The 14,160-nt window shown below is 37.1% G+C and overlaps 1 protein-coding gene across 21 annotated transcripts in view; it reads right to left on the bottom strand.

Moving 5' to 3' along the window:
- Positions 1–14,160, bottom strand: part of SYNE1 (spectrin repeat containing nuclear envelope protein 1) — a 306,594-nt gene that overhangs the window by 34,732 nt on the left and 257,702 nt on the right. For all 21 annotated transcript variants that reach the window (XM_039385717.1, XM_039385719.1, XM_039385731.1 and 18 more), the window contains 7 exons: positions 12,406–12,500; positions 11,196–11,430; positions 10,260–10,454; positions 8,318–8,443; positions 7,434–7,589; positions 5,322–5,480; positions 4,663–4,829 (listed from right to left, as the gene is read on the bottom strand). In XM_039385717.1, the coding sequence (XP_039241651.1) occupies positions 4,663–4,829; positions 5,322–5,480; positions 7,434–7,589; positions 8,318–8,443; positions 10,260–10,454; positions 11,196–11,430; positions 12,406–12,500 (1,133 nt within the window). The remainder of the gene's footprint in view (positions 1–4,662; positions 4,830–5,321; positions 5,481–7,433; positions 7,590–8,317; positions 8,444–10,259; positions 10,455–11,195; positions 11,431–12,405; positions 12,501–14,160) is intronic.

Below are 14,160 nucleotides of genomic sequence, written 5' to 3'. Positions count from 1 at the left end.
CACATGAAAGATACTTAAGTTACTAAGAGTTAACTAAGTAACTAAGTTACTCTAGACAGAAAAAGAAAAAAAGTGTAACATACTAAAAGAACACTCCAACCAAACCCAAACCCTACAACTTCCTTCCTGCCCACCTCCCCCTTCCCCTCCCCCATCTACCATTAACAAGTTTTTTTTCCTACCGAGTTTAACGTAACAGGTTCCTTGCCCATGGTACAAATAGAAGCAAATAAACAAGTGCTTATTGGAGTCTGATGAACTTATTTTTTTTGACTGAACTGCAGTGCAGTGCTATGCCTCTAGCTACTCTGAAAACATATCCACGATCAAATAATAGACGTAATCCATCATGTCTAAGAGCTTTCTTTCTGAATGTCAGCAAGCAAGTTGCCTATGCTTTAAAAGCATGTTTAAGACACAAAGGTCAAATTCTAAATCAGGTATCTGGGATTCCTAGCCACGTTTAATTTTTACCTTTTGAGATTTGATTTACATGATTATGTTTAAAATGCTAATTATTCCAATAATCATGTAATGCTTTTGTTGCAGCACTATGCATGTAACTGTGAAAGACTTGAGATAACTCCTTTTCTTGATAATGAATATTCTATGCTAAAGTCAAGGGGTTGGACCCACAACATGGTTGGTTTAAAGACTGTTTTTATATAACACGCCCCCTAGTCCTGCTACATTTTACAAATATTTAAGATTCTCAGGAGGTAAAATACTGCAGAATTAATTTTTTTTTTTTTACAGTTTACTGTTGAAAACTCATCTAAAAATTTGAATGGGCTTATGATAGTTATGTTTTCATGTTCCAATTAATATACCTCAATTTCCCCAAGAAAGTAATAACTTTAAAATGTCTATTAATAATATCTATTATTCTACAGTAAGAAAAGTCAGTGGGAAAACAACTTGGAGCTAAAATTAAGCATGTATATAATGTATATAGTTCAACTAGTCCTAAAGTAGACAGTCTTAGATTCCCTTTAAATTTAAACAGGAACAACCCCATAAATACAGAAAAATTCATCATATAGAACTCATAGCTACTGCATTAGTCATTTAGACAGCTGCTTACAAATATTAAACTTTAAAAGCAACATGAAAAAAGTCAGTAAGAGCATGTTAGCTAAGTCTCCACAGCAGAAAGCAGAAAAGGTTTCTTTTTTAAAATATCTGCTTGGAACTGGAGACAAAGTTTTAAGAAACACTCTTTGAAATAGTGAAAAATGTTGCACTATTAAACTCAGTTTTGAAAAAATCAGTTTAAAAACAATCTATTTATGATTAAAGAAGAGTTATTGTCCAAAGTACAGCACTACTACATAGCAGAACACCAGTACTGCCAGTTACATTTATTACTCCAGTCGCAGTTTCCTCTTTCAAAGAGTGAATTTCTAGAATTCTGAACAACAGCAAAATTTCTAGAAAAGATAATGTGAAGAGGGAAAAAGAGAAGCTGAATCAAAAATCCAAGAGGAGTTCAAGTAGTGCCTGCAGTTACAAAACAGTAGTTAATATGTACAGAACAGACATGCTTTGCTAAGTTAAGTCTGAAATACTTTCTTTTACAGCCTCTTTCCTTCTCTGCATTTTGCTTCTAGCCATGCCCCTTTGATGACACAAACAGCAAGCAGACAAATATAAAGTCTGATTTTTCTCATGTGTGTACATGCTCTTGTATTTAAAAACAGCAGTAACATCACTCCATGGTTTCTTTCAGACAGCTAGGAGATTTTACTAGTTCTAAGTCTCCATTAGTATCAAAAAATCATTCCAGGATGTAAAACAAGATATGCTGTTATTGCTGTCAACTGTTTTTAAACTGAGCAGAAAACCAGTAATTTATAGCTGTAGTAGTTATTTCTATGCATCAATTTTTCAATTAGTTTCCCAGCAAACCAAGACTTCAGAAAGAATCGTATTAATCAAAAGCAAACAAAAATAGCTCCCTGCCTTGTGATATCACAGTTACAGTCTGGGAGATCTGAATCCACACTGCTGTCCTCCGCCATCCTCAGAGCACACAAGTCGTCTGCCACAACCATGAAATTTTCCAGCATTAAAAAAGAAGAACTTCCAAAGCCTGCAAACACTGTTCTTTGGGTGGGGGGGAGGAAAGGGGACACACTGCTCTTTGCTGGTGAGTTCTGTACAGAAAATGTTTCACGGCAAACAAATATTAGCAGCCGTTGCTTGATAACATGAGACTGGATGGTGACAACTGGTCATGTTTCTAAATAAAACTTGCATTCATCAACATGTGCCAGACTTGATCTCCAGGAATGTGGACCGTGAGTGGTAGGGGAAACGATGAAAACACATCCTTCTTTGCAAAGCCTGAGCAGTTGCAGCAATAGCATTGCTTTCTGGCTGTAAACAACTGTGACCTTTTTTTCACCTGGCTAATATATCAGAAAAATTCATCTGAAAGGATGAAAATGCTCTAGAAGGGACGAAACAGAAGTCTCTGATGCAGAAACACAACTACCCTTCTGCAGCTGTCACTTCTGTAGTTACAGACCTGCTCAGAATGGAGAGGCAATTAAAAAAAAAGTAGATAAGGAAACAGAATGTAACAAAGAAAAGAAAGATGCTTTTGTAGGTATTTGGAGGAGTTTCACCACACAGCACAAGATCAACAGGTAAAGATTCAGACTAGATATGTATTACCACAGTAAAAAATTATTAAACCATTTTCACAGAGCACTTTCTATTAGTTCACAGCTGTAGGAAACAAAACACTAAAAAAAATTCTCTAGGCAAGGGATTACTGTAGCACTGCAGAAAAGTCTGCAGGTTCTAATAATTTATTAATGCTGTCTGGCATCCAGAACGTGAAAAGATATATTTTATTCTCAACACCAGGATAACTAGTCTGCATCTACTAGCAGAATGCAGCCAAAATCATGCTATAGAATACATTCCAAACTCCAAGAACATAGTCTAAAGAGTCTCTGGAGCCTTCTAAAAACTATCTTGGGGGATGTACAAGTATGTTCAAGCACTTTGTACATACATTAGTTAGCAGCTTAGGCTTTTAATGGCTTCTGGTCTAAGCTACAGTTGAACTGAAATTTTCACAACCTAGCACCAAACCTGTCCATCAGTTATTTCCCAACTTCAGGAAACCTTGCAGAGGTTTTTTCACTTCTGTGAGCATTGGAATGGAAAGAGTTATGCGTTTAATTGCCCACAACAGTGTTGAGCATGTGAGTTGAGAAGGGTAAGTTGAAATTATCTGGAATTAAAAGTAAATAAATATTCTACATATACTAGTTTAGAACTAGGACTTGACACTTCATGATAACAGAATGAGAAAGTTAAGTGTAGAATTATTGCAGTTTGTATCTCCCTACTCAAGAATGATGCAGAATCCTGAACCCTCACCTACTCCCCTACAGAGGGCACTAACCTCTAACATGGAATAGACAACACAGATATTTTAAAGATGTGTTTTGCAGTTTCTGAATGCAAGCACTTTTCACTAGAAACTTCCTGAAGGTTATTATTTGAACACTTCTCTGAGTAGGCATTTCAAAAGAGAAACATAAAATATATATTAAATATACTTTAAGTTCAACAACTGGTGTTGCATCACATCCTCTGAAATCAGCAGGCTCCTTGACGGTAATGCAACACTTCCTGACTGAATTGTTCTGTAAGAAATAAACAGCGTTCATTACTTTAAAATGAACTACTATTAAAGGAGCTGGAGCCACCAGAATGCTTCTGATTACATAAAATTTACTGCTCCCATGCTTACAGATTTCAGAGCAGGAATGCAGTAAAACCATACGAAAAAAGAACAGACAAAAAAAGATGATGAAACTAAACAAACCCTTTTGCTGCTAACAGGGCTAAAGTATTACTAATGCATATGTCCTTACATCACAGAATTGTGAACTATAAAGCACATGAAGTACATATACAATTTATGAAATGCAAAACTGGGACAAAATTATTGTTGGTAATGGAAGGGAGGCTGTAGAACAGCTCAACAGAAAGTGCTGAAACAAATAAACCAGTTTCTTCAAACATCAAACAACAATCCTGTCTTTTTTTAAGTTGTGAAAATTGCTACAATACTTTTGACCTTGAATAAAAAGAATTTTTAAGCCCAATGTGCATACATCTACCTGCAGTTACTCTTCTCCACCAGTGAAAAAATAATCAGGCAGAAAACTTAAGTTTGGAACTGCTCTTCTTGAAATCCAAAACTACAAATGCAATGTTTTGATTCCTCTGCCAAGAATTTTTTAGAAATAAACTGTATTTGCATCCAGTTTTAAGCACCATCTAAAGTAAGACGGTACTAGTGCAAGGCTCACTAAATCTGACTGCAACTGATCCTATATCAAAGAAACATAGAATCATTAAGGTTGGAAAAGACCTTTAAGATCATCAAGTCCAACTGTCAACCTACCATCATCACCATATCATTCTAGCACATAAAGTTTTTAATCAACTCTTCTTGAAGAAACTATGTCGTGTACTAAAAAGTAAAACAGAAAGGTGAATTTCACAGAAATGTGTTGATGGTTAAGAATGAATTAATTTCACAGTTAATGACGAAAAATAAAAGATTTTAAGTGCATTACATCCAGCATATTAATCTGTCCCACTTAACACTTAGAAACAAAACAACGGTTTTACCTGGCTGCAATAAGATCTAGAAGATGCTGCCACCTGTCATTGATCTTGCCAAGTTTGTATTCAATCTCTGATGCCTTACTCTCATGGCTGGCTTTAGCAAGTCTCTCTCCCATTTGCTGAAGCTGGATTTTGTTCTTCTGGGCTATAGCAATTTCCTCTTGATAATCCTGGACAGTAAAGAGCAATCAGAAACAGAGTACTTATTCTGAATATACTCTGCTCTACACTACTAAAGGAATGATTCAAAAATACAAGTGAATGTTGGTTTTCTGTTGATTTGTACAGTGGAGAGACAACCTCATATATTAGATGTATAAACACAAATAACTATCAGAAGAATGAAAAAACCACCCAATTGAAAACAAAACACGGTGTCTTCTATAAATATATCTGCTATAGTTAAACTCTTTACAGGCAATTCTGATTGAACACTTAGTAAAGCATTCAGATGCCTCTGACTCTGCATTCACTTAATTTTCTGGTATTCTAGGAGGTCCTATCTCAAGAAAGACAGGAAAAATGCTGCAGAGCGAGAGAAGAACACAAACACTGGAATACATCAGGGTAAGGTAAAACCCCTATTTCAGCTAATTCAGTATCCTCCTTGCAACACAAAACAAGTAAGCAGTTAAAGAATGGTATGCAAGGGTACACCATACCTTTTTAAGTTTCTCAATCATTTCTTCTATGAGGATGTCGCCATTTTGAGACACCTTACTTTCCATTTGTGTCAGCCACTCACAGAGCTCCTTGTTTTTCTCACTGAAGACAGCCCACTCATTCAGTCTCTCACTAACTTGTTGTCGACGTAAGGAGACCTTAAACCATTTGAAAGAGTAAATAAGACCAAAGAAGTAAATGCATTTAAGACATGCTTAAAACACTTTGTACCTCAATGTGAACTCCTCTAGCCCTGCAAAAGTGTTCCAGCAACTTACTTGCCATTAAAACAAACTGGAGTTGTACTGCAAAAACTTTGTCTGACTGTCTGTAAGTTTAGGGGTAAGCATTGATCTCAGATTTCCTGTTAGTTACATCCTGTGCACAGAGAGAGGCACCCAAGTGTTATGCTCAGTAGTCTGTAAATATCTTGTTTTCTAATGTCTCTAACCCAAAGGTTTCATTAGAAGATAAAAATTAAATTTTCTTACAATTTTTGCTCACTTATTAAACTTTATAAAGTATGCTAAGTTTCTTTTTAGTCTAAGAGATTACACAAAAATGAAATGATAAATGCTTCACCAAAGCAAAGCAAAAAAAAAAAAAAGATATACATATAGCATAGGCCAAACTCCAAAAGTCTGTAATTTGTGCATGAGCATGAGTACAAAGCTAAATCAAAGGTACACTTTATTTTGCATAAGCAACTTTCTACTTGAGTCCCAATACACTCATTTCACAGATGACTATTTCTCATGACAGCTCGAGAGATTCCAAAGGACTGAAGTGTGCCTGACAGGAAAGAACAGGCATAAAATATCAAACAGGCTAATGCTCTAGTTGGTACAGAAGGAAAGACAACATTGCTGTGTTTAAGAAATTGCTATAATTGTGGTACCATCTCAGACTACAAATAATAAAAGATAAACATGGACACTGAAATCAAAAGAGCAGCAGAGGGTGTGCAGCAGTCATCTCTCCAGTTTAAGACATCGGTAAAACTACTTACTTCCTTTCCTCCCCATTGTAATCTAGGTTGTTTCTGACTTTATATCGGAATTTCACCTGAAAGGACGAAGACTTTTCAGATGAAGCACCTGCTCTGTCATAAACAAAAGTGATGTGTTCTTTAACTACTGTGTTAGGTTTAACAGGGGCAAACACACGATCTTGCACTTCCTTTTTGTGGTTCTGAGCTTGATGACAGCTTTCCGGAAATAAGCAGCAGTTGAATGAAGTGAAACACTCAGCATGCACAAAAGTAAGATTAAAATTCTTTACTTGGTTCCTTCTTTTACTATTAACATACATGCAGTGACAGCATAACTTAGATGTATCTACACTGGCTCATTCAAATGCTGCTAACACATAACATGTTCTGTGCTGTTAACTGTGAAGCATTTTTCCTACTTTGGAGGTGCTTTTGAAGCCTTCACAGGTATTTTACATGAAGTAGCTATTTCAAAGTTAGCCTCACCATATCTGAACTGCAACCTCTACTGAAAACCACAGAAATAACATTAGGATAATCTGAAAAGCTGTGTGAGGAAGGCTCCACTACCTGGAGTGCAAAACGGAGGCCAGAAGCATACTAATAGCATGATGCACCTGGACAAATAAAACAATACTTCTCAGCTCATTTTGCAGGCAAGCAAGTCACCCTAAGACTAACACAAATGCAGACACCAATGCCTGATGAAGCAGAAGCTATCAGCAGAACTGAAGGTACAACAGAGCAATGTTGAATAGGGAGGAGACATGCTTTCTGAGCACAGGTCTTCCATGAAAGCAAAGTATAACTGTTTTATTTCTGTGTTTTTCCCAGACAGCCATGCCAAGTCCCATAGCTCACAGTGTGACCTTTTTGTTGATTTTTCAAGGTTGCTTAAATATGACTTCACTGCCATTATAAAGCTCAAGAGATCCAGAAACACTAGCAGTAACTAAAGGAACATTTCAATGAATGTTTCCCCTGATTCAGAAAGAATTCATCTTTGAATTTAAGTGTGCCTACATGCATCTTTTCTAAAAGCTGCTACTTGCATTCAATTTTTCTTCCAACACTTCTGTAGCCTGCATACTACTCATATCAGTGCTCATACTGTACTTGCCTGGTGGCACAGCTCCTCCCACTGTCTGTGCAGGAGCTCTATACGCTCACTGAGGATTGAGATATCATCTGCACTGATATATACAGACAGAGTCTCCTTCAGCAGAGAGAGGTGTGCAAGGTCATCTGTCCAGCCTTCAACAGCATTCTCTAACTCCTTAAAAGAAGAACATGAGGAAAAAGGACCAGTAACAAATAAAAATTTGAATGTGTTAATGAAACATGAACATAAGCAGTCTTATATCACTAATTTAAGTCCTATCTGAGCAGACCTACCATTTCAAGCAGATTGTTTAAGCCTCGTTTCAAAGAAAAAATAAATCCCAAAGGTACCAATATTTTCAGAGTTATGAGGGAATTAACTCCGCAATACTGAATGATACATCAGGCTTGTAACAAATACCCACAAACTAAGAAACTCCTCAACTCTCTAAGGTTCAAAGGTATTTGGGAATTCCAAGTATTGGTTTGGACTTCTATGTATAGAAAATATTTTCAAGTTGTGATTCATTCCTAAAATGCAAATAATATAGCCTAAAAGCATTGTTTAAAATACTCCACAGTAACCTCACCTCAAATAAAAAGCACTAAGGAAAGAGTTTTGATACCATGAGTTTAAATTTTGAGTTAGAATTTCTATAATAAAAACATACTGGTATACAGTCCTTCCACAGTACTTTTCAGATCCTGTTCTGGTATTACTTTGATCAGATCTATATCTACCCTGTGGGGTTTGCATTATGGTGGTGCACTGTGGTACTATGCCGTCCATATATTACATGGATAGTTTCTTGTCACGGGACTGGCTGACTGGTTTGCACAATTAACAGTGGAAGAGGTTACTGCACAAAGGCAGAGACTACAATCAACAGAGAAGTGCTTTACCTTGCAACGAATCTGCTCTGCATGCAATTCATCATGGTGATCTGGCAATGGCTGAGAAAGTTTTTTTTTGAATGATCTTAGCTTCTCCAGGGAGTCCCCTATGTCCTTTTCACATTTTTCCCAGTCCTGAAAGCAAAAAATTTATGAGACTTCAATTCTGGTCTGGGTTATATTTATGTCAGTGGATTTGCCTAATAAAAACATGTCTTGAAGTCTCCCTTTAAATAATACTGAAGTCTCAAAGTTTGAGTCATATGCAGAACTATGTCAAATTTTTTTTTGTATAGGTCTCTGCTAGTACAAATACACAAGTCTCCTGTTATTGAAATGCTGTCTAGATCAAGCTCCATCCTTTCAGGGAAGTCTCTCCCTGCTAAAATTATTTTCCACTTCCTTTCTTTAATGCCTGTATTAAACACATTACTGTTCTTTGAAAAGAACTTCATGCAGGTGCATTAATATTTGGGAAGAAAAAAGTAGTTGGGGAAACTGCAAATTCAGGGCAAATTGAAGCACCTGTAGTATCTTTGCTAAATCAGGATTCTAGCAGCTACGCCCAGGTTTACTGTTTGTATACTTTCCAAAGTTTTTAATGTGTCCAATGCAATAAAACTATACTAACCATAGTGTGGCAGTATGGTTTTGCCTGCCTCACCTGCTTGTTAAAGCTTTATATTGAGACAGAAGGATCCCTAATAAGCCAGTCACAACTCACAAAGAATACCAGAATATACAGAACTTGCATTAAATATTGTATCGTATTGAAAAAAACTTAGTCTTCTGTTTCAAGATATTCTTCTTCCATCACTGCTTGCGTAATTCTCTCATTCCTTTTTTTTCCAATCTATGTTAGTATTTCATGATCATTTTCAGGATGATGAATTACAAACAAAAGGTCTTGCAAAAAACCGCTCTCTTCACTATCTTCTTTTTTCTCTCTGGATTAAATAATATGATCTAATTGACAATAGTCTGTCATACTCTTAACACTCCTGCCCTGCTCCAGCATGGGGTCCCTCCCACAGGAGGCGGTTCTCCATGAACTTTTCTGTGAGTTCTTCACAAACTGTTCCAGCGTGGGTCCCTTCCATGGGATGCAGTCCTTCAGGAAAAGACTGTGCCAGTGTGGGTCCTGTATGAGGTCAAAAGTCCTGCCAGCATAATTGCTCCAGTATGGGCTTCACATTGGGTCACAGCCTCCTTTGGGCATCCACCTGCTCTGATGTGGGTCCTCTATGGGCTGCAGGTGGACCTCTGCTCCACTGCGGACCTCCATGTCTCCATCACGGCTGCAGGGTAATCTCTGCTCTGGTGCCTGCAGCATCTCCTCCCCCTCCTTCTTCAGTCACCATGGTGCCTGCAAAGTTGCTTCTGTCACATTGTCTCACTCCTCTCTCCAGCTGCAATTACTTCTGCACAGTAACTTTTTTTTTTCACCTTCCTAAATATGTTATCCCAGAGGTGCTACACCATCACCGTTGGGCTCAGCCTTCACCAGTGGTGGGTCCATGATAAAGCTGGCTGGCATTGGCTCCATCAGATACAGGGGAAGCTTCTGGCAGCTTCTCACAGAAGTCATTCCTGTAGTTTCCTGCTACAAAAACTTTGCCACTCAAACTCAATAAAAATATGTATAAAAATTAAACAGCATTATGCAAAATAAAATAAATTTTTGGCCTATGTTGAAAATAGGGCTGGTAGTAATACACTTTATTGGCAGTGTTCTGGAAATATCAATTAAAATATGTCAATTAACATAAGCCTACTTATATGAAGTATTACCACTCCTGGTTTCAGAGGTGGTGAAGGGAAATTGTTAGCTCGTAGCATATATGCAGTTCCTGTATTTGTGCTTGTCCGTTGAGAATGCTTTTCTTTACCAGGGCTCACAGTGAGAAAACATAAACTTGCTGAAGAAGTACAGAAGAAATTGCACACTTACTTTCAGTAGTAAAGCAAGCTGTTTCTTTTGCTGCTCCAGTTGGGAGCTAGCTATCTTCCAGCGCTCCTGAATTTCAGTAAGCTCTGTCTGCAGGACTGCCTCAGCTCCACTGTCAGCAGAGAGCAGCAGTTGCTTCCCAGCTTCCACAGTGAGGATGTAACTCCCTTGCTGCCTTAGGAGAACTTTTTCTTTCAGCTAAAAATATTAATAGTTTTCTGTCAGCTTTGTCTTTTTAATTACAATTAGCAACTCAGTTATTCATTCTCAAGCCCATACTTCATTGGTTGCACACCTTGTCTTAAGCATGAGCTATGGCCCAAATGGTTTACCCTAACATTTTCACAATCATTTACTACAGCAGACTTCACAATCATTTACTACAGAAAACTTCTCCAAGGAGATAAAGACACGAAAGGCTTCTTTCTCCCCACTAATATCAGTATATTGATTGCTCTTAAAGAGATTGAATTCCTCTAGAGTCTATTATGCTTATAAGCTTTATTATTATATCCATCTTCCAGCTAAAAACTTGAAGACACTGAATTGATAAATAGATAGTGTTAACCTCACATGAAGATGGACACTCAAAGAATCCTTTTCTGTTAGCTAGAATACATTCCTCAAACAGGACATTATTTTTTTTTTCAAGACAGTTTCAGTGTGACACTGGTTACAAAGCAAAAACAGAAGCAAACAAGGCTTGAGAGTAAGGGCCCAGAAAGTTCTCAATTATATATTTTTTGTGAACTCCAACCTTGCTTCCATCACACTACCACTTCGGATATTACGCTAGTTCCAAAGAAGAACTAACATCCAATGTTGCTTTCTGCAAAGCAGATAAGCTGAATCTAAGACATTTTAAAGAATGTTTTAAATGATCAAGACTGTAAAAAAGGCAGAGATTTTTTCTGTTTTCTTCAAACACAGTGGACACACCTGCACTTCATCCAGTAGTGCTCTTGCTTGCTGCAATGGGATAGGAACATTGCCCAGCCCAGTCACCGGCTGACGGGACATCTCCATCAGCCACTTGCGCAGCTTCTCTGCCATCTCCCTGTAGCGCTGCCACTGATGAATCTGGCTGTCAATGATCCCCCTCCTCTGCTGTGCCCGGCGAATTACTCCTTGCCATTGATTACTTAGAAGAGTCAGCTTCATATTAAATTCATCCCTATTATAAATACATAAATTACAAATAAAAATACATAGTAACCTTCATAATTGGATGTATTTGTTTAATGAAATTAACTGATGGGAAAGGGAAGATGTCTGGCTGTCAATTATGAAACACTAAGAGAAAAGCTCTGAAGCCTCATGATAGCTGACTGAGGATAAGAACTTCACACTTTATGTACTGGGAGAATTAAAGGGATGCAATTATTGAGACTTTAAAAACTCCAAACCTTTAACACATAAAACTCTTCTACTTCTCCCCGGAAATACACAAAAAACCCCTCACAGGTTTTGCCAGTTTGGATGAGTCAAATTTATTGTAAATCATGGAGATTTCACATTTTACCCCCAGATTTGCTATTGAGTTCAAAGGAGGCATAAGATACACAAAGCATTAACAAAATTCTCACACTCCAACAAACAGTTCACCTTGTATTAGGACCTTAGCAAAGTCAATGCATATGCACAAGTGTGAACCCACTGGCGTTGCACTGATTATCATTCATTTGATCACAAGCATTTAAAATAAAGTATCAGGCAGTAATGAATTCATAATCCGTTACATTAAGGCTGCAGGTGTTCTTAAATGGCAGTAGGGAATTCTCCTGGTGGAGGCAAATCCCCACCTGGCATAAATCAAGTTTAACCCACTAAATCTATCACTGCAGGCTCCTTTCGTGAAAGTGACATTTTGAAAGTACATCAAAGTAGACATATATGTAACATGCTTGATAATTCCAGACAAATCTCAGGGTTGTTGTATTCTCAAATACATTCACATACCCTATAGCATCCGAAAGATTACTGTCTTAAGATCTGACTAATTAATAGCTTAACCCAGTAATAGTAACTTCTATTTCAGAAGAGCATGATCTGAACACTGACATCTGCTACCTTCTCTGATTGGAAGTCTCTCTCTAGTCTAAGTGTTACTTCACATAACTAACAGCAGCAACAACACAGGAATGTCTACCTGTCATCCACCTGTCCTTGTTCTAGGAGGAGCTGCCCATCAGAGATAATTGAATGCAAAATCTGCTGGCGGCTGAACATCTCTGCCTGGAATAGCTGTTGTACAGGAGACAAGGATGTTAAAACAAGATCTTACATTTTTAATTCTGTCTGTATGCACTGGTAAAAATGAATTTTCATGTATTTAATGTAATTTCAGATTAATTCAATGGTAGTTTTGTCATGAACTTAAATAAAAACAAATTTAAAAATCTCATTTTTAGAGTTACTTGCTGCTTACGGTAATTACTAGTTCCTTGAGACCACCATTATAAAGCTAAATGATATCAACACGAGCTTGGTTTTATGTTTCTGAGTAGAATTTAGTGATTGACATTATTATTTACAAAAAAATCCATATAGGGTATTTTGTGCATGGACAGAAAGGTATATTTATTTTTTCACATGCTTAAGAATATTATAACCCTTTGCCTTGTTAGATTGAATTTATGCCCAGACCATGTGTGATAATGTTATACAAACTTTAAATACATGTTTACATTGCCAACAGAACCTTAAAAGAAATGGTCAGCCATGTACAGGAGCTAGAAATTTTCCACTTCCAATTTTCCCCATCAGGCATACTAAACTTCCACAATATTTTTAAAACTCCCTTATTACTTATATATTACTTAAGACAAAAAAATAACTAAGTACTACTGAAGCAAAGATTACTTAAGTTGATAGGCTACTTATATTTATTTTTAAAAACATCTTTCCTTTTAGTAACAGACATTGTTGCTAGATAAAGTTCTTTGGGAATATTCTTATGTTCATGCAGGTACACACAGGCATCAGTTATGGACTGGACCCACTCCATGTTCAAAAGGTTTACAGAGAGATTCAAAGAAAAATTATACTGGTATGAAGCTTGAGATATCTTTTCCTTTAGTTAGCAATGGCATTTGCAGTTGATAGAAGTTCACCCTTGCCTGAACTAAGAGCCACTATTCTTCAATTCTAGACTACACTTCTGTTATATGGCTTCCCACCAGCCAGCTCAGATTGTGATTGTACCAATCCCTGCATCTGCCACTGCTGGCAAAATACCCACTGGCACCTGTACAATTAAATCCCTTAAGAACATGGCATGAAGTTTAGGACTTCTAGACGATGCAGCAATTTTTCAAAATGAAATTTTGCCTCTCTGAATCACTAAATTAATTCTGAAAATGTTAGGTCATAAATTTTCCCATAGAAAGAAATAGTGTTGTCTGATTTCCTTGCAGAAATATTTGATATTGTCCTTTGAATACCTTGGTACTTATGAATGACTGAGCCTGAATTAGAGGGAAACTAAATGCTGTATTATCTCAAGAATGAAACCACAATAATTTGGAGTTGAAAATTTCAGAAAGCTGAGCAAGAGAGGAGAAATTTTACTCCCTATCACATCTATTTCTGTCAAGTTAGGGGAGATGAAGCAAAGGAGGCAACAGCATCTACCAGCATTGTTGACAGATCAAGACTAAACAGAACACAACTGGTTACAACTGGTTAAACACCTCCCATCACAAAAATAAAACCAATAAAAAAACCCCCCACAAACAACAAAAAACCCAGCAAAACCAAATCTTCCAAAAATGAAAAATTTAATACTTTTTTAAGAGGGTGAAATAAAAGCTTATCAAGCATGAGGAACTCTGCTTAGAGTGGAGATATTCAAGTCCTACGCAAAAGTAGAGACATTTCTTTCAACATCCTCTTGCTTTCTGCA

Source organism: Pipra filicauda, unplaced genomic scaffold, assembly GCF_003945595.2.
Source record: "Pipra filicauda isolate LSUMZ 115617 unplaced genomic scaffold, ASM394559v2 scaffold42_size3861933_pilon, whole genome shotgun sequence".
NCBI classification, from domain to species: domain Eukaryota; kingdom Metazoa; phylum Chordata; class Aves; order Passeriformes; family Pipridae; genus Pipra; species Pipra filicauda.
This window is presented reverse-complemented; position numbering and strand designations above follow the sequence as displayed.